At 42.7% G+C, this 22,642-nt stretch overlaps 1 protein-coding gene across 1 annotated transcript in view; it reads left to right on the top strand.

Annotated features, from left to right (window-relative positions):
* Positions 1-22,642, top strand: part of TRIM8 (tripartite motif containing 8) — an 82,214-nt gene that overhangs the window by 2,518 nt on the left and 57,054 nt on the right. The window contains exon 2 of the mRNA XM_061636153.1: positions 58-742. Within this exon, the coding sequence (XP_061492137.1) occupies positions 173-742 (570 nt within the window). The 5' untranslated portion in view covers positions 58-172. The remainder of the gene's footprint in view (positions 1-57; positions 743-22,642) is intronic.

Raw genomic sequence — 22,642 nt, 5'->3', positions numbered from 1 at the left:
TTGAATTTTAGGAGATAATTCTTAATTTTAATTTTATTAATTGTTTTGGTTCATTAGCAACTTAGTGGCCTTTCTATTGCAAAAGTGGAAACTCATCATCACCTGCGTTAGACCAAAAACTGACATTTTAAAGAGAGATTCTTAAAAATAAAAAATCTGTTGGTGTGGAGACATGGCTGAAAACTGGAAGAACTGTTTTGAAGAAGAACTTATATGCCCTATTTGCTTGCATGTCTTTGTGGAACCTGTGCAGCTTCCTTGTAAGCACAATTTCTGTAGAGGGTGCATAGGAGAGGCATGGGCCAAAGAGACAGGGCTGGTGCGTTGTCCTGAATGTAACCAGGCCTACAACCAGAAGCCCAACCTTGAGAAGAACTTAAAGCTGACCAACATTGTGGAGAAATTCAACTCTCTCAATCTGGAAAAGACTCCCTCAGTATTACACTGTGTATTCTGCCGCCGTGGGCCACCTTTGCCTGCACAGAAGATCTGTCTGAGGTGTGAAGCTCCATGCTGCCAGTCCCATGTTCAGACGCACCTGCAGCAGCCCTCCACAGCACGTGGGCACCTCCTGGTGGAGGCGGATGACGTCAGGGCCTGGAGTTGCCCCCAGCACAATGCCTACCGATTGTACCACTGCGAGGCTGAGCAGGTTGCTGTCTGCCAATTCTGTTGCTATTACAGTGGGGCACACCAAGGACATTCAGTGTGTGATGTGGAGATCCGGCGCAATGAGATTAGGGTAAGTGTGGAACATTGCCTCTGTATTGCTTTTTTTCTGGAAAGTACTAGCAGCGTGTATGTGGTGCTGTACAAGAGAATCTGGAAAAGCAAATTCTCTGCCCACAGTCTCCAGTTTCTAGAAGACAACCCCCCCATGACATCAGATCTGCCAGGCCTGATCAGAGCCCAAAGAAGGGGCCATTGAGACAAGGTAAATAATAACTGGTGGTGCAGAGAAAAGGTGTCTCCTCCCCCCTCCCCGATTTTCTTGATTGCACATCTAGTGGATCAGTATTGGCCCAGCAGCTCTGCTTTTTAAGTTCTCATTCTGCCAAGAACAGTTTTATCCTTAATGAGAGAGGTTGCCTGTCTGCTCTCATGCTGTCTTTTACAATAATGAACCATTCTGCCCAAAGGTGACCTTTTAATTTTTCTTTATTTTTGCAAGCCTATAGAATATATCTTCCCATCAGTGTCAGTAAGGTTTTTTGTAGGTTGCTCTGTGCAGTCTTGCTCCACCTATCCCAGTGCTGTGCTGACATCTTAAGATGTGGTGAAAATGACAAAAGCTGACATGATCTTTTCAGGCCTCATTAGAAATGCATCTAGGGAAATGGACCCTTGCTGAACAGGATGTGATGGGGGAAGGGAGGAGATAAAGCCTGCATCCATGTGTGTGTGAGTGTGTGTGTGTGTGTGTGAGAGAGAGAGAGAGGCGCTTTCCTTTCAATGTGAATGTGACTATTCAAACAGTGTGTGAAGTGGGGGGATGGGGTGTGCGGTGGTGGTCTCTGAGATTGTTTGTCACCCTGTGCAAACAATAGGACCTTTAAATCTTCTAACTGCTCTGTAAACAACTGGGAGAATAGGAGGAAGTCTCCTAAGCTGCAGGTAACTTGTATATGGTTTGAGATAAGTGCAGGCCTATTAGCAGGTAAAAAAAGATTCCTCCTGTAGATACTATTCTCAGTGGTCAGCAAGAGCTGCAAATGATTCTTGGCAATTCTCTCCTCCCCACCCCTAAACCTATTGCTTAAAAAGAAAATAAAGCTCCCTTTGCGCTCTGGCCTGCCCTGGGAACCTTTCTGATAGGCCCAACCCCTGTATTTCTCTCACAAGAATGGGGCGGAGAGGAAATCCAATGAACTCGAAGGCTGAGTGCTCTGAAATCTGGTTTCGGGCAGCTTTTTCTCCCAGGGGTTGGGAGCCAGGCCTTGATTACAATGCAGCTCTCCTGTTGTAAGGCTTGTCAATGTCAAATCACCATTTTCCTCTCTCCCTTCCCCATCTTTCTGGGCCAAGCTGCTACGAAAGCGGGGGTGGTGGTGGTGGAAATTCCACATGAACTGTCAGTCTCTCCTGATTTCCTTGGCTTCATGCTCCAGAGGCAGGTGCGAGGCCACCTCTTCTTAACTGTCCAGATGGGAAGGTTATCCCAGTGACAAGCCATTTTTTAGTATTGGGGAAAGGGAACTTCCTTGGTATCACTGCCTAATGCCCAGCAGCTTCAGGGTAACATTTTACCCGAACGTCGGAGGAGAGTTTTGGGGAAGGGCAGGGGAGACCTTTATCCACTCCCCAAGTCATTCAAATCTGTGGTTTTTAGATATTTATTTGAAACCGAAGATGCATTGTTGGTATTGGTGGTGCACATGCATGCTTTGGGGGTTGAGACAAGCTCTCAGTAAGAATCCATGAAGGCTGACTGGGTATACATTCTCAGGATCACTTAATATGGGCTTAGCAACCTGATTAAAAATAGAAAAAGGTGGCTACTGAATGTTAAAACAATATATTTCACCCATAAACTCCCATGGGTTGTCTACGGTAAAATGAGGTTCTAATCCGCTTTGGTGCTGGAGAGCTTGGAACCAGAAGTGGTATTTACTCTGGATTAATATGGAGTTCAAGGGTGTGTGAGCTTGAATGTGTGGCATAAGTCAAACAGCGTACAGGTGTCGTAATACAGCTCTTCTCCCAATTCTGGCTGCCTCGGCCTTCCCTCCCACCACTTTTTTTTCTGCTTAGGCTCCTGCCTCTTCTTTCTGATCTGATCCAACTGCCTTGAAATCTCAGAGCAAGCAGTGCAAACAGGCCCTCAGATTCTTTTCAGGCATCATTGTGTAGGATAAATATTTAACAACAAATGAACAGTAGTGCCTGTAAAACAGGGACAACTTCCTGTGTATTCTAATGCTGCCAAAATGAGTCACCATTCAGCCATTAAAGGGGGTAGGTGGGTGGAAAGAGAGGAACTGTAAATAAAATTGCTATCTCATTAATTTCCAATTGGACAGCCAAGTCCTTGTGGATGAGGTGGGGGTTTTCAGGATAGAAAGAAGAGCTTGTGAGCTTGGAAGAGGAAGGCTATTTTTCCCCCTTCTGGGTTTTTTGGGGGAAGCCAAAAGACCTCAGCGGAGGTGCCAGTGGCTCCACCACGCCCACACAGGAAGAAGGAAGATCTGGCTAGGCTGTTGAGAAGCTAAAAGGGTTGGTTTATCCCATCCCCCTCCTTGCTTTCTATTAATAGGCCCCCATGAGGGAGAAGAGTGGAGGAATGCTGGGTTAAGCAGAAAAGATGCCTTTTTTCCCAGATCTGGGAGCGGCTTGGTGATGACGTGACTGGTGAATTGAGATTGGCAAATCCCAGTGGCAATTCAGTTTAGAGCAAGCTTGTTCTTAATGAGTCAATTTTTAGGAATTTTTAGTTGTGTCCACACCCACCTTTTTGCCAGAAGTTTTACCTTGTGCTTTATTTTGCTGAAGGTTTTTAGTATGGAACCTACAGGCATCCTGCCCCCATTTTAGCCTCTCCCTGCTGCTAATAGTCAGGCCACATTCTGTGTGAGTTGCTCAAAAATCCTTCCAGAACCTCTAGTGGGGATTTGCCTAAATAAGCAGAGATGGCCTGGAGCAGCTTCAACAGCTGAACAATGTGTCCTTGGGATGGGATGGGCGGCTCTGGGTTCTTTTCTCTTTTCTGTTGGCAAAGAAGCTATTGTACATTATAGTGTGTGTGCTTTTCTTGGCTTTGCCAAACCTACCACCTTTTGGGTGGTAAGCTTCTTAAAATATTAAGGCTAGTTTGTCTCCCATAGCTCTTTTTAATCTTACCTGCCACTACTAAGCTTACATGTGTCATTTCTCATTGAAGTTCTAAGATTTCTTTAACAGAGGCTTTCTATGCAATAATATCTGAATACTATCTCTGTTTAAGCTCTGCAAGAGCTGAGCTACTAATCACACTAGTGTCCCCCTCTGCATGTTAGCTTAGAGGTATGTCCATACCAGTTGTCTTTCACATAATATGCTTCTGAATGAAGCCCATGTGACTGCCTTTGCTTTCACACATGGCTCTTTGAGAGTACCTCCCCTTCACCTCTGTTTGTTTTCCTCCACTGTTGAAATTTCAGCTGTAAATGAAGTGGAGCAGAGACTAGCCTCTTTTGCTTATATTATGTTGTAAAATGCCATGCATGTTGTAGGTGATACAAAAAATTAATAATAGCTGTCATCTGATGCTGTGTGCACCTCTTCCTGTCTCCAAGTACTGCCTAATTTCCTTGCTTGAAGGTTAGTACTTCATTAAAGAAGCATCAACCTTTCAGCTGTGTCTCTTGTGGTCACCTTTGGCTAACATACTGAAATGTCCCTCCTCATGGCCATTGTTGTACTGTCCTGCAAAAGAGCCTTCTCTCTCTTTTTAAATAAAAATGATGATCTTATATGTACTTATTCAGCAACCCCCCTGGAAGCCTCATTCTCTTTTGGATATTCTTATGATGGTACCCTGCACAGCTTTCATAGTGCATGTTAATGAATCTACTACTATGCTTTTAAAAAAGAACCTTCTAGTTCCATGAGAAGAAAGCACGTATAGGAACTCAGCAGACTGTGGGAGATGTTAAAAAGTGAGGCATACTGGTGTAAATTTCCCCCAAACTGTGAACAAACTTTAAGTAGTCCAGCAACATCTGGTGGGCAACTGCCATAATCTCTGACCAGTAGCCATGTTGGCTAGGGCGGATGAGAGTTGGGAGCGTTAACAACAGGTTCCCCAGCCCTGCTATTAGGAGAAGACTTAGATCCAGACTTGCACAGAAGGGAGTAGAAAATATTAAAATCTAATGTTCAGCCTTAAAACAATGGAATTTGGGAGTGGTAAAGTTTAGGATACTTTTTCTTGTATTGTTTCTACCAACACTGGAGGACCATTTTAATGACTTAATTTTGGCTAAGTATCAGGATTTCGGATAACGAAGTGGTAGGAAAAGAATATGTGAGACACTTAGATGGGGGTGGGAAGAGCGATTAAATGCAAATGCCTGGGTTGCTGCCAGGTATATTAGAAAGCTTATATAGGCTGCTGAGTTGTGAGCAAGTGTTTTTTAAAAAAACGATTAGAACATAAGGAGAACCTGCTGGATTAGGCGGAAGGCCTGTCTAGGTGAGCACTCTGTGCTCACAGCGGCCAACCGGATGAGGACTTGCTGTATCAAGATGCTTGCACATAGAGTGCCTTAATAGATTTTTTAATATTAAATTTAGACTGTCCTGCTCCAGAGATTTAGGTAAGAGTCATAGCTCAGTGGTAGGGCATCTGTTTTGCATGCAGAATGTTCCATGTTCAATCCCTAGCATCTCCAGGGAGGGTTCAGAATGTTCCTGTCTAAAACCCTGAAGAGCTGCTACCAGTCAGTGTAGACCAGGATGGGAACCTTGGCCCAGAGGCTGAATGTGTCCTTCTAGGCCTATTTTTCTCACCCTTAAGACTTCCTACTCCTTACCAGCCCTGCTGCATACTCTCCTTAAGTACGTTTACCTGGCTGGAATGTGTTCTTGAACTGTGGAGATGTATCTTGCTTACCTGGAGGGAGAGGGGTGTGTAGAAAATTTTGAGTTTGGCTGGGATGTAGTCTACTATCCAAAGGTAGGAGTCACATCTGTTGCTCCATCTACTATGCCCCTGGCCCCATCCATCATTGGCATGCGACACCCCCCTCCCCCAAGGTTGCCCATGATGCAAAGCAACTGAAAATATTTGCCCTCCTCCAGTGTAGATAGTAATGATCTAGGCAGACCAGTGGTCTGACTCTGTATTTGTCAGCTTCCTATATTCCTAAGATTGAGAAACTCAACAGAAATGTATTATGTTTTGATTAGGGGCTGCTTGATGTCACATTTGCATGGTTGTGGTAAACACACTGCACATATGTATGGAAACCGGTTGTGTTTCCTCATGTCTGGAGACCTGCATCTTCCACACTTTACTGCAGCAAACCATGGTGTGTAGCTGGTGCAAGCAAGAGTGTTGTATTGAATGTGAAACATCTTCTAGTTCCCTAGGGTTATTTTCCCTTTTATTGGTTGCTTCTGTGTATCAAGAGATGGTGATGACCAGAATAAAAAAGGCTGGTTAGTATAAGAATTGTGGTAAAACTACAGAGGGTTGTCCTGCTAGGAAGAAGCAGAGCTGATAGTGAAAGGCAATCATTTGGTACTTGTTTCTATGCTAAATAATGGAAATTTAAGGTGAAAAGCAAGCACGCATATACTTTGAGTGTGCACCGTTTTACAGATTGTCTGCTCTTAAGCAGAGCTATGAGTTTTGTTTGTTTTTAATACACAGGTCTCATTTCCATATGTCAAATTCTTCCTGTGTTTTATGAGAAACTGTGTTGTCTTTGTGTCGGGGAAGGCCTCTTCTGTACATTCTGGTATGGACAATTTGCCCCAAGGGCCACAATAGAAACTGGTGACAAGCCAAAGCTTTTTTTTAGTTGTGCAATAATTTTGCATACTGTTGACATGAACATGATGCATAGAAATACCTTGCACCCATATGTGAACATTGTAGCTGGTTTCAACAGCCTCTCCCCTTCATCCTCTCAAAATGTTGCGATAGAATACATTTGGATTTCATCTTTGCTTTTATCTTCACACTTGTTTATCTTAGAGAGTAGAAACTTTCTAAGTAGAGGTATAGGACTCTTTTAAAAAGGACATAAATGCTGTACAGTTTTGTTTTTAGTTAGACCTTCTGGGAAGATCAGTCTTCTGGACTCTTGGTGGTAATGGGAAGCTAACTTTTCATAGCACTGCTAAGGAAAGGTTTGCAACCTATTTGGCCAGTTGCTGAAAATGCCAATGGAGATCTCCATTCCACTGCTAACTTTGAACGTTCAATGCCATCATTTGTGGGTTAAATTGAAGAAAAGGATATTTACCCAACTATGTGCATTATGGACCTTACTAATGCCAGGATATCTGTTGTTTATGACTATTTCTTGTGAACGGTTCCCTACCCTGCTATTACATATATTTATTACATGCCCTTCACCAAAAGGTCCTAGGGTGGGTTACATATTGATTGATTTATTTTATGATTTATATCCTGCTCTTCCAGTAGGAGCTGAGTTAAAGTGTCAACGTTCATAATAATTAAAAAAATGCCAGAACAGAATAACTAAATTCATAAACAATACAAAAATACTAAACAGAAGGATAAACAATAGATTGGAACTCCCCAAAGGCTTAGGTAAAAAGGTGTGCCTTAGCATGCCTCCTACACATATACAGAGTTAGTGGCAGCTGACATCTAAAATGAGGAAGTTTTTGAGCCTTGGTGCCATCACAGGGAAGCCTTTTGGCATGTCACACCCTACAAACCTCTGAAATAGAATTGCTAGCAAAGCCTCCCCTGCTGATCTTAACTCCCAGGCTGGTCTATATGGGAAGAGACAGTATTTTGGGACCCATGTAATTTAAGACTTAAAATGGCAAAGTCAAGACCTAGAATTGGCCCAAAAGTGAACAGTCAACCATTGCAACTCACTTAAAATCAATTTAATGTGAGATCTGCCAGCCATGCCCATCAGCACCCTAGTTGTTCTATCTTGCAGTAGTTGCGCTGGAAGCCCCCCGTGCAGCACATTGCGGTAGTCCACTCTGGAGGTTACCAGAGCGCAGGTCACCACTGATCAACACCATTGATCAGGAGCATCCCAGTCAGGAACAAAATCCAGGTGAAAAGGAGCTGCTGGAGCCTCATTTTGGCAGACCGGCACCAAGTGGATTTGATATTTCTAACACTTGCAGCCAGTTTATAGATACTCCCGGAAACGTAATTTCTCTCCAGCAAGGACCATAGCTGAAAATAGGTGCTCCTGGCCACTGAGGCTACTTGGGTCTCAAGTGACAATGTTGGATCTAGGATCACCCCTGGACTACACACCTGCCATTTCCAGAGAAGTGCAGTCCTATCCATGAAAGGCTATATCTCTGCTTTCCAGACTTGAGAACTTGGCACGGGTAATACCTCCATCTTGTCTGGATTAAGTTTCAGTTTATTAATTATTTACTTATGTTCCCTAAAGTATAAGCAACTGTGAACTTGCGGAGGAGCTAAACTCTTGCAAGGTTTGGTTTGGTACAGTAGTCTAGCTTGTTGCAAAAAATTATCTTAATTGCTAATAATTGTCTTTAGGAAATGCTAATAAAAAATGAGCAACACCTCCCCCCTCCAAAGTATGAAATGAAAGATTAATGACATTCGGCCTACCAAAATAAGGTTTGGTGGGTTTTATGCCTCTGGATTGGACTGATGCAGGGCCGTATTTTTGTGGCAGAAAGGAAGGTATTGTTCTTGGGCGATAGGGCTCCTACCTGAAAAGATGTATATGCTGCTGGAGCTGAAAGAGGAGCCCAAGCAAAGTGAGTGTACATTGGAACCATTTAAGCTGTATACTTCCTGCTGTCTAAAACTACTAACTGCCCTAACTGGGACTAGGGAAAATATTTAAAATTTCTAGGCACCAGAATCAAAAGTGTTCACCATCAGCACTGGAACTTTAGGGATTTGGAATGCCTTGACCTCAGGTGTAGGATTGTGCCAGCATGGGAAATCTGCAGCCACTTCCAGTAGGGGCCACTGGCTTTTGTAAGATTCTGGTCCTGGGTCCCATATATCTTTCAGGCTAACTTCTGGAACCCTATTGTGTCCTAAGAGATGCTGGCTGCATTCATACACTTGCATGTTTGGGAAGAGCCTGATTTGGAGCAGCACTAAACCATAGTTTGCTAGTGTGGACACAAACTATAGTTTGTTTGTTTACATAGAAGTAATGAATTAAGCCTCACATCTCAAGCACTGGAAGAGGGCAATTTTTATGCAGTGTTTGTTCATGATTCTCCAGGCCATGGTTTAGAGGATAGTTGGAATGTAGCTACTGTTAAAATTTGTCTAACGCTGGAGTCTGCACAGTTTGCAAAGGCTTGTGGCTTGTCTTCTGTTGTCCTTAAAATTTGCTTCCTCATCTTTGAGCCATTTCCTTCTTGACATCTTGCATTCAAAGTGTTAAGGGACTTGCATCTTTGCTACATATTTTGCTTGCTGAAGAATTGCACTGAGTTACCTTAAAAGTTGTTCCTGGAAGATGCCTGCGAGAATCTCTAGCACTCAACTTTTATACTAGTTCATTTTTAATTTTTCAGATTTGCAGCCACTGGACTATTTTTTTAAAAAACCTTCCTCAAACCTTAAGAAAATTATCTGAAAGACTATAGTATGAAATGAATACATCTTAAAAAATGCCCCATGTCCTATATGTGTAGCTGTGTTCAGCTATACTTTTATAGCAAATGCAGTAGACTTAATGATATAGCATAGGCAGCATTTAAAATACCACTCTTTAACCACATGTAGTTCCTCTTAAAGTTGGTCCTTTAAAGCAGGGGAGGGGAACCTCAGGCCTGTGTGGGTGGGTGCATGCGCACACACCCTCCTCAATGCTTTTGTCTGGCTCAGATGTGTCCTTGACAATAGCGTAGTGGCAAATTCAGAAGTGCAGGTTTCCTTCATTATAGTCACACCGCACATCTCATTCTAAGATTATACAACCTACGACTATACAGTGAAATGAGCTTTCATTCTGTTACTCTGTTTAGATTTCTACTGAGGTTTGAATGCAGGATGAGGGTATGTCTTTTGAGGTTCAGCCATAAGAAGACAATGATAGCTTCCAGAAGACTCTTCTCAGTGGCTAAAACACTCCCCTTGCATGCTGATCGGCTCTTAGGACGCTGGAGACATAGGAACCCTGCTCCCAAAGAAGTTAAGGGGTCTACAACCCCCTGCAACACTGGACAACTACACCCCTGTCCCTTGAACTGTGATAATGTCTCTTACTTGTCTGGATAGAAGATGGAGTGTGTAGAGGCACCTGATTTTTGCATGGCTAGAATGTAGCCTACCATTACATCCATTCCCTTTCCTGCTTTTGTCTCTGGCCCTGCCCACCATTGGCATGAAGCCCCTGGAAGGTTCCCTCAAAGGGAGTGTGGCCCTTGGGTTGATAGTAATTCCCCACCCCTGCTTTAAAGAGAAATGCATAACTTTTAAAAAGTTGCCTTTTAAAAGTAAAATAGTATGTGAATGAGATTCTGCCCCCTCTCAAGTTTATCATTTCTGTCTGGCAATGTAAACATTTTTTGTGTGCCTAAGCTTTTATGAAAGCTCAGTATTCCTCTCTTTCCTTGTAGAAGGAATATTGCCTTGCTGCAGTAGTTCTGCTCTGACATACATGTCCTACATACTATGGGTGGACATATCTGTTCTGCAGGGGACAAAGCACATCCCATTACCCCGAATAAAAGGGAAGCAAAATTTCACCTTCATTTAATATGGGAAGAAGGGCAATAGATTTGCCAACCATAAATGGATTTTTGTGAGGGAAGCATATCAAAAGGAGGCATCTTTGGGGAGAAATCTTTAAGTGAATACTGCAGCATTGTAAATAAGCGCAAGGAGGGGAGGGGAAGAAAAAAACTGTCAGAAACCTCAGCATGGACAGAACTAGTATGCTGTGCCTATCTAGACAGTGCAGGAGGTAGGTTATGCCCTTCAAAGACCCTATTCTCTTGCCTATCACTTGCATCAGCCAATCACTGCAAGCCCCCCCCCTCCATTGCCAATAGCAAAATGGGTCACCAAAGATGGCTTTTGTGTAAGAGAGATTCTGGCAGAAGTGCATTATCTTGCTGAACAAGAGCCCCATCACTTTCGGTATTTAAAAATGCAGGGTTACTGTAGCTCTACCCAAGCCACAGGGCAACCAAACAGTGAGAGAAGACAGAATTGCAGATCCACAACATACATTTAATTTGCCATGAAACTGACTGGGTGACCTTGGACCAGTCACTGCCTCTCAGCCATTTTCAATTTGTTAAGGGTGCCGGGAAGTTGTAGCTCTCTGAGGGGGAAATCATATGCTTTTAAATGCTTGTTGGATGTGATTTAAACATATGGTGTGGATCTACCCCCTAAGGGCTTCCTTAAGCTAGTCAATGTACTTGAAGGATAGTACTTAAGAACCCTTAAAGTGTAGGTGGTGATGTCATGTCCTCTACATGGGCATTATCTTAACAGAGTCGTCTTTCTCTTCTCTATCCCTCCCTATCTTTATTTTTCTTTTTTTGTGAGTGAACATACTTCCACTCATGGTCATAATCTTGCACAGATGAATAGGAGCCTAAGTTTTCTCAGGCTGGTCTGTAAATGTGCTGCTATCTGCTTTTCTGGCTCCCTTTGCTACTATGCCTGTCATTTTAAATGTTAAGCCACAGGCTTTCTCTTCCATCTTCCCCAGCACAGTTATTCCAGTCCTGAATCTTCCTCCCTGAGAGGGGCCCAGCCCTGTTGTTCCTCTCTAGTCCATTGGCCTACAGGATCCTTGATCTTCCTCTGCTTGGGATGGACTGCCTGAATGCTGCAGGATTCAGTTATTCCCCCTCCCTTTCTTTCCATTGGGAGTGCTGCCCAAATGCTAAATATGTATATAAAATGACTTATTAGGCCCTGGGTGATCTCTGCAAATCTGCCATCACCCCTTCAGCCTCCCTCCTCCTCAGCCTCCCTCCTCTTCCCAGCCCTCCTCCACTGGTCTCCTTGACTGATTGGTCTGGACAGCTTCTAAATTCTTTAAACTTTGTTTTTGTTTTCATGGAAATTTAGGGAGGCAGGAAATTAAATTTATGAGGTAACAGGAAGAACTCTTTAACTATTGTAGATACCCCAGATGCAGCGTCATCAGTGTTACACCAGAGTGGAGTACGTTATAAGGATGTAAGGCAAAGGTGCCCTGGGAATTCTTATCTCCAATACAAACTGATTTTGCGTTTCCTTAAGGTTGCACTATTTCTTCTTCCTTTTGCTGCCTTTTTAGTAAGTGCAGTTGGATTATGAATCTTCTAATACAGTTTCATTTTATCTAAGTAGCCTTTCCTGCCCCCACCTTCTCAGTGTTTTATATTGAATCATCAAGAAAAATAGGCAGGCTGGAGTGCCTGCTGAAAAAGGAAGGTTTGCAGCTAGGGACGGAATACAATAACATGGGGTATCATTAAACAAATAAGATGCATGCAATGGTCAAGGGTGATTTCATGTGGCAGGAGCTGGCAGAGGAGTAGGCTTCTGAATTTTATTACACCTATAAGATCCAGATAATTGTTTATCCATGTAAGGTAGGCTTTTGATCTTTTCTTTCTTTTTACATAAAACTTCAAGGAAACATACTAATTTTTGTTGCACTTTTTCCTTTTCCTTTTCCATTTTACCATCTGTGAAAAAAAGAACATATGGGAGTAAAAGTGAGCATGCAGAAGTGAACTTGTTGGGTAGACGGGAGGGTGGGGATTTTAGCTTGTGGCTTTCATTTGTGCCCAGTCTCATCAAGCCATGCTTGAATGGAGAGCACCGCAGAGAATGGTAGTCTGCTGCCATCAGTTAACAGTTGTATAGTGCCCAAAGATATGCTAGGTACTACTTGACAAGGTCACAATTTCGCCTTCCCTCAGGAATAATGCTGGTCCCTTTTGCTGTCTAGACCCACAGAGCTACGCACAGCTTTGGGGGGCTATAGAAAATACCTTTGGCAGTGATAAATTTTGGTGCTGTATGAGTCTGACCCTAGGTTGCATCTATACCATTTAGTGCAACCATTGGAGGAGCAAAGGCATGGTGAACCATTCTTTCCCCTGTATGAATTCTATTGAAAAGGCCAAAAGCATCTTAATTTAAAAGTCTAATTTCTTCCTGCTGAACAGAGGAACTCGATGGCAAAGCTTGACATTCTCTCTGACCTCCCACTAATTAAATGGACAGAAGACGTGCTTTTTAGTATAGCCTGCATTGTTTTGAAGGCTCTTTTTTCTTTATTCTCTTGTCTTGTGAATTGTGCTTCTTGTACGGTCCCATGCTGAAAAATGATTTTCCCAATTTCTCTCTGCTGTGTTCATATGGTTTTCCTCATTCACTGGAATTGCTCTTGATCTGAACCACTTGCAAAGCCCAATGGTATGCTTTTTCGGGCATTGAAAAGGGAAAGATGGAATTAAGGGGCTGCCTGATAGCAAACGTAGTTGTGATTGGTTGTGAACAAGAAGAAAAGGTGGTTACTCCCTGCTCCTAGCTCTTTCATCCTTCCCTGCCCCCACTTTGTGTGGCCAGTAGCCTAATGTCTAGTATAAGTAGGCAGTTGGCCCATATGTTATGGGGAGTGGGGAAAGCAAAGGGGATTTCCCTTGTGAGCTGCCTTGCTGATCCTCCGTTTTTAATTTGCAGCATCCCTCAGTGTTCTTCTCAGTAGCATACTTAAGCCATGCAGGAAACCGTTGGGGCTTGGAGCTATGTTTTCGCATAATTCTGGACTGTACCATTTCGTGCTGCAGAGGTAATCTTTTTCAATGCTTCCCCATATGAAGTTTTTGCCATATTAAGTAAACTTGCATATCAAGAAGACTATCCCAAGTCTATCTCTCTGATAACACTAGATTTCTACATGCACTGTTTTTTACTGTGCAAAAGTAATCAAATTATTCCTTTCCTTCCCGCCCCCTCAATTTGCAAACTAAGATGGTGCAGTCCAGAATTCTGCCCCAGTCTGTTACCTCATTCTTTGTAATGTGTAGATCAGATCTTGGGGTTGGGGAGGTGATGCAGGCAAACAAAGCAATCTTGATTTTGATTTCTTGAAAGGCATGTTTTTAGTCCTCATAGCTGTAGGTGGCTATTAAGACGCAGAATGTTTGGTTTTTTCTTAGGAGAAATATGTGTTTGGATTTTAATTGTTTAAATTGGATTTAATTTGGAGATGATGACAGTTCAGAGTGTCTTCTCCAGTTAGTGGGCACAAGCAGAAGACGCAAGGAAGGAATAACCATATTCCAAGAAATATGCAAGGGAGAGCACTGTTAAAGGTTTAGTAGTTTTCCAGAATGGCTAGTCTGGATACTCTGTGTTGAGTAATTTCCGTGCTGCATAGCCTGCTGTGGGCATTGTAATTGGGGAAAGAATGCTTTGAGTTATGAGCCTATCTGTAGCTCTGTCAGGACTAAAAACATGTATTTATGAACAGCTTTAAAAGCATTTGGGGGCAGGGAGGGGAAGAGAAGGAGGATCCAGCTTGGCAGACTTCGGCTTTTGCTGTGGTCATGGAGCTGAATGGGGCTCAAGGTGGTTTCTTTGGTGACTGTGCTGGCTTGGCGCTACTTTCTGAGCTTAAGGAAATAAGGATTTCTGCAGTCCTACAGGGACACATGGCCCAGGAAGTAATGCAAATATGGTGTGTTTGCTGTTAAAGATTAAGTGGTCTCCCCCCATATTCAAAGTGTTGGCCCTGAAATAAGCAAGAATTTGACCTTCCCGAGATCAACAGGAAGCAAACAGTTGATTTGTATGCCTTAGAAGTCACCTGTGTGCTTGCATGCAAAATAGTAAGCCTCTTCATTAAGTACCGCTTTTTCCATTTCAAAGTGCAGGCTCATTGAAAGCTTGGTATGAATTCTGAAAGGTATTCTCTTTCTATAAATTTTGTTTTTCTTTGTTGTATGGATTCTTAAAATGGTCAGCTGTATGCAGCACCTATAGTAGAGACTATTCTAAGTGGCAAAGAAGATCTTCCCCATACCCTTGATCTAAGGGATTTGGATGTCCTAGAGGACAGAAGGACTGAAAGCTAACCCCCAGCACAACTATGTATTTTCATAAATAATTCACACTCAATATTTGAAATTCTATATAATTCCCACTTCATGTTTCCTTTCATGTTTGTAGAAATGGTTTTAGAATAATCCAGTATTTGATTAACTCTAACCAGTAGGATTGACTTGCCAGAGTTTGCTGATTTAGCCTGGGCTGTCTCTTCAACCTTTTCTCTTCCACCATTATTTCCTGAAGTGTGTCCTTTCTCTTCTATTAAAAAATTAGTTTCATTTATGACCTCTAGGGCATTAAGAAGAATGCTGCAATCTGTCAAAACTTGCAAGAATCAGAAACTCCACTTGAACATTAAAATGGTAGTGGCTACTAGTTATTGCATGGTGTTTTCAGACTCCCATGGCAATCAAAATGATGTGATGGAGGCAGTGGTCATGCTGTTTTGTGAGGAGAGCTTTCAGCAATTAAATAGCAGTGCGTCAAACTGGAGGAAAATATATCTATCCGAAAAAGATAAAAGGTATGTGGCTTGGTTCCACAGACCTACTGTGGTGGCTAAGAGAATGATCTGTGAACCAGGAGGTCCCCGATTCAAATCTTACCTCTGTCATGAACTCAGTAGATGATTTTAAACAGGCCACTGTCTGCTTCAGCTTCCTACCTTTTCTGTGATATGGGGATGATCATATCCTACAGGGTGGCTGTAAGTGTTGTTGAGAAGCTGTGTGATGCACTTTTATGACTAGTCTCTAATTTTCACATCTGCATAGCAACCATTTTGTGACTGGTGCCCCCAGCACTCTCTCAAAATTTGAAATGTGCCATCTGGTCCAAAAAGGTTGGCAGCCATTGCCCTAGGAAATATTCTGTTCTGTTGTCTCTACAAGGGATTTATGGAAAAGTTAGGGTGGCACAGCACTGTCCAAATTAGCATGTCTTGCAAGTCCTCTGCAGGTAGAGTACTGAATCTATTTGGAGAGCTAGTTTGAACTATTCCACTCCTAACCTGCAATTTGTGTGTATAGCTGTTTGCCTTAGTTTAGTTTTGAACCATCAAGAGGCATGACATTGCTGATCTAAGCTCACTTAGAAACAGGCACAAACTAGACAAATAAGGCTTTTAAAAGCAGAATTCATAATGCAGGTCAGAAATAGGGTTTTTAAAATAAAAAAACAGCTCAGCGTGTACTTTTAGAGTCTATCTCAGGTGCCATTCCACAAAATGAGTTACATGCTCAAGTCAGTTAGAAGTACACTACATAACAAAATTGTTTGGCAATTGTCTCTAGGAACACTTTTCTATAGGCTCCCAGAGAGCTTTTGCCTTGGCAGAAGGTGAGAGGCTTTTGTGTTTTTCTCCCAACAGGTTTTAAGGCCTAGAACCAGACTTATAGCTAGAGACAGGAGGTTCACCAAGATAGCCTGAGGCACATTGGAAGGGTGAGCCTCCATTCTCCAAAGCCAGTGGTTGGCTTAGTTTTTATTTACTTGGAAGATTTATATTTCACCATGCAATCAAATGATCCTTAAAGTAGCTTACAGTAGAAGAAGGATCCAGTGTGGCAGATGTCTGCTTTTGCAACAGCCTCAGAGCAGAATGGTTCAGTTCAAAGCTATGCAGTCCAGCAGCCCTTAGAACCCTGGCCAATGGACAGGGCTAGAGTTGCTTCCCTTCAGCTCTGTAGTCCCAGAACAACTGGCAGTTTGAGCAGAGTGCTCTTTTTTGCATGAAGGGAGGCGAAGCGAGCTCCCTGCAGATTTTCCTACTCTGGCTCAGGTTGGTCTTCCCCTTGCCATGCAGCAGTAACCTCCATATGGGCGCGATCCATGCTGCAAGCTGCTCCCCCAACACACTTCCTGCCCAATCCCAAGAATCCAGTGCAATATGTAAAAACCAGAGATTTCAGCCCTAGTTCACAACCAACAGTGTGATAACTGTTACCATATCAGCCTTGATACCAAACTTGGAGGAGCAAAGGACCAAGAAGAACTTCCTGATACTAGTAGTGGCTATGCCAACACCTCTAGAAGAAATGCATCTGACCTGGAGCCTTTTAGCCCTCCATAGATTTCACTGGGAGGTGTGGAAAACTTCTTCCAAGGGCAAAATGGGTCATAGATCCTACCTTCAGACTTGGAACTTACAGGATTTCCCCAATAAAAAGTTTGTGGTATTTTATTTATTTATTTATTGGATTTCTTAGTCGCCCATCTGGCTGGCTAACTAGTCACTCTGGGCGACGGTATCCATTTCCTCCAAGGACATGACAGAGGCTTGATACCGGAGGCCATAATTTAGCTCTTACACCCACAAAGATAGTCCTGTTAGACTTGACAGATCTATGAGAAGGACATACATGCCAGTCTTAGTCAGGATTAAAAGGCTTGAATAGGTATGTGAGCCGTAGGTCTTCATGCAAAAGGATCTGACCTCCACACTGACTACGAAAGAACTCATGACAATTCTAGGGTATGAATAGCTGTGAAGAACGCTTATGGGTAGTATCTAGGCAACAGAAGTGCAGGATGGAAATCTCTATATAGATAAAATAAGATGATCCTACAGGAGGTTTCTTTTGATTTTGTTTTAACTAGTAGCATTATCAGTATCTGATTTTTGCTCTTAGTATTTTCCCCATCGCTCATGATGTTCAGAGAATTGATGCTCTACTGCATGAGCAGGGAGTACATATTAATCTGTATCTTTGTGACACATCTTAATGACCTATTCATTCAACTCTTTAAAAGTCATCAATGGTCCATTTCATGCAACACCAAAGGATGATCCTGGATTTGGTGATACACATGACTTTTTTTGTCTCAAGTCAAGCAATCCAGGATGATGTTCTGACTAAAGGGGAAAAGAGGATGAAGGTGGTCAGGGGAAGGACTGTAGCTCAGTGGTAGATTACATACTTTGCACACAAAATGTCCCAGGTTCAATTCCTGGTATCTCCAGGTAGACCTAGGAATGTCCCCTGCCTGAAACCCTGGAGAGCTTCTGTCAGTGTCGACCATACTGAGCTAGATGGACTCGTGGTCTTACTTGTATAAGACAGTTTTGTGTGTACCTCTCCAGGACTCGAGGATCTCTGGATTCATTTATTGAGATTATACTGCAAGATCATCCATATTGATCAACTTATGGTAGCGGAAGCATCATGGCAAGATATCTCATTGCCTTGTCTGATCTGATGGGAAAACAAATGTTCAGCCAGAGGGGGATCACCATTGACAACAAAAGAAGATGGATTTGAGTTTGGTGATGGATGCCAGTTTGAGGGGTCACTTGATTAGAACCAGTGTTTTTAATTTTTTTTCTTTTATATTGTTGTGACCTGTTCTGGGATCTTCTGGTGAAGGGCAGGTAATAAATATACTCATCATTTTGAGGCCTTGTGGTATGATGGAACTCTGATAATAGACCTGTTTTGTCTCCAGACACAACAAATACCCAATGTGTTCAGTTAACACAGAATACTACTTGATCTGTCATGCTTCTTGAAACTTCTCTGCTGATATAAGAGAAGAGTGCTCAACAAGATCCAGGTGGAAGTAATAATACAGGTAGTCTTAGGACACATCTGCACCTTAAAGTATTATGATACATTTTAATCATGGCTCCCCCCCCCCAAAAAAAAATCCCGAGAACTGTCATTTGTTAAGAGTGGTGAGACTTGTTAGGACGCAGAGCTTGGAAAAGTTACTTTTTTGAACTACAGCTCCCATCAGCCTAATCCAGTGGCCATGTTGCCTAGGGCTGATGGGAGTTGTAGTTCAAAAAAAGTAACTTTTCCAAGCTCTGACTGACTCCCTATTCCTCTCACAGAGGGTACACTTCCTAGAGTTCCCTGGGAAGAGGGATTGAATGTTAAACTACTCTGGAAATTGTAGCTCTATGAGGAGAAAAAGGGTCTCCTAACAGCACCCCTTAACAAATGACAGTTCCCAGGATTCTTTGAACGAAGCCATGACGATTAAAGTGGTGTAACAGTGTGGATGTGGCCTTAGTAGAGCCTCCAATGACCTTGCCTGCTCTGGTTTCCCAGACTACAAGCTAGAAATGTAGCCTCTGCTTTAACAGCAGTAGCTGTTCTTACAACTTCTATTGGAGGAATCTGTCACTACTCTCATTCTTATGCAGCAGTTGATTGCATGTTGTTTTGAATAGTCTACACATGAGTCTTTAACTATTCTTACAAGGTTATACAGCAGAGATGGGGAACTTGGGACCCTCCAGATGTTGCTGGACTCCAGCTTCCACCAATCTCAACCAGCATGGCCAACTGTCAGGAACTGTGGAAGTCAGAGTCTAATAGTTTTAGGAGGGCCACAGCTTCCCCATTCCTGATTTACAGGAAGGGACAATTAAGACTAATAGGACTCCTAATTCAACATGGAAAACTTCTATAGAATGATGGAAGATTCTGAATAATATCCTCCTTAAATGAAGATCAGCTGCTTTGCAAGTTTGCTGTGAACGCTAAACCCAGTGCTCTCGAAATTGAAAGACTATACTGGCAAGTGTTTTGCCATATCATTGGATATGGAATTTTGAATGAACCCATGTGTTATGTGCTGCTTCAGTGCAAGTACTCCTTTTGCCCTCTAGCGGTCCACTAGTTTCCTTCAAGAATCAGAGATTTAAGGGATATCTTTAAATATAAACTAAGCCACATTTCTGTGCCTTTTTATTCAGTAACCTGCACTTTTTTCATATTAAGGTAACTTTTTCTTGTTGCCATTATAATAACTGAGTGAGTATTGGCTGGAGGCTTTTTCTTTCCAATCCAATTTGTGAATACTTCATAAGGATAAAATGCCTTTTTGACCATGCCTGGACTTTAAGCCCAGGTTACTGCTTTCATTGTTCTTGAAATCTAGTCCTGCTGTCATTCTCTCTGAACAACTCATGGAGAAAACTAGCCATACACTAGGTGTTAAAACAATTAAGATTTTGAATTCCAAGTGGTATTCAGTTTAGGAAAGATAGTGTCTCTGCCATAATTAACAAAATAACACAGGTTGAGAAGCTTTAACTGTGTCTTTGTCAGAGTGGATAAAAGTATGCCTGTAAAGTCTCTGGTGCTCATATTCCACCCCACAACACCCCCGGTAGTTTAATACAGAAATGAATGGCTTGCACAGCATTCCTGGTTTGGAAGAAATAATCCGTGTGACTCCAGGAGGTGGGTATGTTGTTTGTGCACATAGTCTCCAATTAACTTGTTTATATAGCCTGCCTCCTGGTGCCGTAGAAGAGAATAACCCATCTTGTGCAGTGGCACCTAAGAGAATTGTGTGTGTGTGGGGGAGCTCACAGGTAAGTATGTAGTTCACTATTCTCTTAACGTGTGTGTAATTCCTTAACAGCTCCTTATCTATCTAGTTTTATGCCACACTCAATCCTCTTATTTCATAAAAAGAGCCAATTGCCATGTTAATTTTCATCCTGTAAGGATCTTGGGTTCTTATGCAAGTCTCTTGCCCTGCCTCAGAACGAATGTATACTGATCTGTCCATAACATTTAATTGAATGCCATGGTATCTCCTTGATCTACTCAATCCCACCCCTTCATTCCTGGAAGCAATTGTGTGTGACTGTATTTATGTAAACCCAGTATAGTCTAGTCCATTCACATGTTATACTCTGCATACATTGCTGCTTTCTATATGGGAAGAACTGGAAAATGATCCTGTATTTTGATTCTAATTTTCAGGGCAAGCACAAACCACAACTTGCCACTTCAGGTGAAATGCCAAACTAGTTTGTCTGAAATTGGGGAAGAAGGAGCACATGAACCAAGTTCAGGCAAACCACCCTCTAAATATATTGGTTATACAGAACTAGCAAGTCATCAGATGCCAAGATCCAGGAGATGTCGTCCTGCATATCACCATTTGCAAATGTCCGTTAGAGCTATAAAACCTTAAGTAGTCAGTGGATAGCCCTTACGAATGTTTTACCTCATACTGAAGAGTTGGTGGTTGTTTTTTGTGTGTGTGTCTGTCTTGTCTATCCCACACGCATACATGCTTAAATTCAGTTCTGCGTAAATGAGATTTCTCTTTATCTGAACCTTTTTTAGGTGGCTCCTATGGCATAATTTCTAGGGACAGGCCACTCTAAGAATAATTATTTAACATCCCTGTAGTGTTTTTTTCTTCAGACAAGTTTACGGTAAGGGATACAAGCCTCTCCAGGTGAATTAAAATATAAATGGAGATATGTCAGATGTGGCGGTCATTAGTTTGGTTTAATTCTGGTTTTAGGTGAAGTCTAACAAAAGACAAAGGACTCTTAAGTCCACACAGTGCGGCTAGGTATGCCAAAAACCTTATGGATCATAGAGGGTTTTCATCATGGTCCCTAGAACTGTCAATAAGTTGTTGGACTACTTACAGTAGCTGCCACTCGTAATACAGCAAAAATGTTACAAGGGGTTCATGGAGGAGTTTATGACCTTCCTTGACATCTTTGAGTTGAGGTGGCAGAGCGTGAGCTGTCCCCAGTTCATATCTCTCCTCGCCCTTTAACTCCCTAAGTAGCTTTGGGTGAGCCGCCTTGGCTCTCCACCTGAAATACAGGCAGAATACTGACCTGCCTTACAGGGTTGTTGTGAGGATCACTGAGGGGATGTCTGTAGAGTGCTGCTGCTGCTGCTGATGTTAGTTAGAAAGGCAGACCCAGCTTGCATTTCAGAAAACACTGGTAGACCACTTGAATAAAGAGGGATTGGGCTCCCTGCCTTGGTTAAGTTTGAGTGCAATGTGGTGCACATGACAAACACCTCCCAAAGAGCAGCAGGCTTAAATAACTTGGTTCTTGGCTTTGACTGCCTGTGTAATCTACTGCCTGACTCTCTGTGCCGCACCCATCCACAGAGCAGAGGATGGGGTGTGTGTTTTTTTACATGCACCCAAGCTGAGCTGAAAATACATCAGCTGTAGATGGCTCCAGATGAAACAGTTGGCAGACAGGGAAGTTCTGGATGACTATCTCTTCTTTCTCCCTCTCTGAAATATGAGTAAATTTTGGCAAGCCAACCTGCTTGTACAGTCTGATCGTTTTGGAGAGGCCCATGGTTTGTAATTCCCTCCACCACACACACTAAGCTCTCCAGCAGCACATATTTTTGGAACACCTTTATCTTACTATATGACCAGGAGAGTGAACCAGAGTAAGAAGCTCAGCAGTGCAGCTTTGTTTGGGCAGCGCTGCCTCAATTCAGTATTATTTAGTTTCCCTTTAATTAGCTGGCTTTAAAAATCTGCCTCTTTCCAGAATGCATTTTTCACTTGTCCTACTTATTTCTTGATAGGTTGTTCTCCCCTTCTTCCCCTTGCTGTGTGTGCGCGTATGTGTTTTGCTGACACTGCAAATAAGTGTGAGGTTAGATGCTCAACCACACACAAACGAATATTTATTATTATTATTGTCTGGAGGTTGTTCGGAGGATTTCTTCTGCCTTTGTAAGGGAAGAGACTGCTTTTGTGGCTGGGGAGGAGAGGCAGTATTAAGGAGATTCTAGGAATGTTGAGTTGCTTCTTCAGAGTGGATGGCCTAGTCTACACATACGGCAACTCAAGCAAACTGGAAGCAGGCAAGGATGGCCTATCCCAGACAAAGGGACCACGTGTGTGTGCGTGCATGCCTGCCTATCCCTTTGTTCTCTTGTGCTGGCATACCATACGCTGACATTCAAAGCTGCTCTCCTATGAGCTTGGGCTTGGGGGAAGGAGATGGGGGGGGGAAGATGGGCTGGATTACAAGCAAAATAATATAAAAGCCAGAAGATCTCTGGCTTTATTATGACCCCAGTGGTGGCGGGAAAACCACAGTGATACTTGTGAATCTTTCTCATCCCTCTCTTCCTCCCCCTCCAATCAGCTTATTAATGCACTTAAAAGAACACACACAAATAT

The sequence above is a fragment of the Rhineura floridana genome, chromosome 7 (genome assembly GCF_030035675.1).
Source record: "Rhineura floridana isolate rRhiFlo1 chromosome 7, rRhiFlo1.hap2, whole genome shotgun sequence".
Taxonomy (NCBI): Eukaryota; Metazoa; Chordata; class Lepidosauria; order Squamata; family Rhineuridae; genus Rhineura; species Rhineura floridana.
The sequence above is the reverse complement of the archived record's forward strand: the minus strand, read 5'-3'. Positions and strand labels throughout refer to the sequence as shown.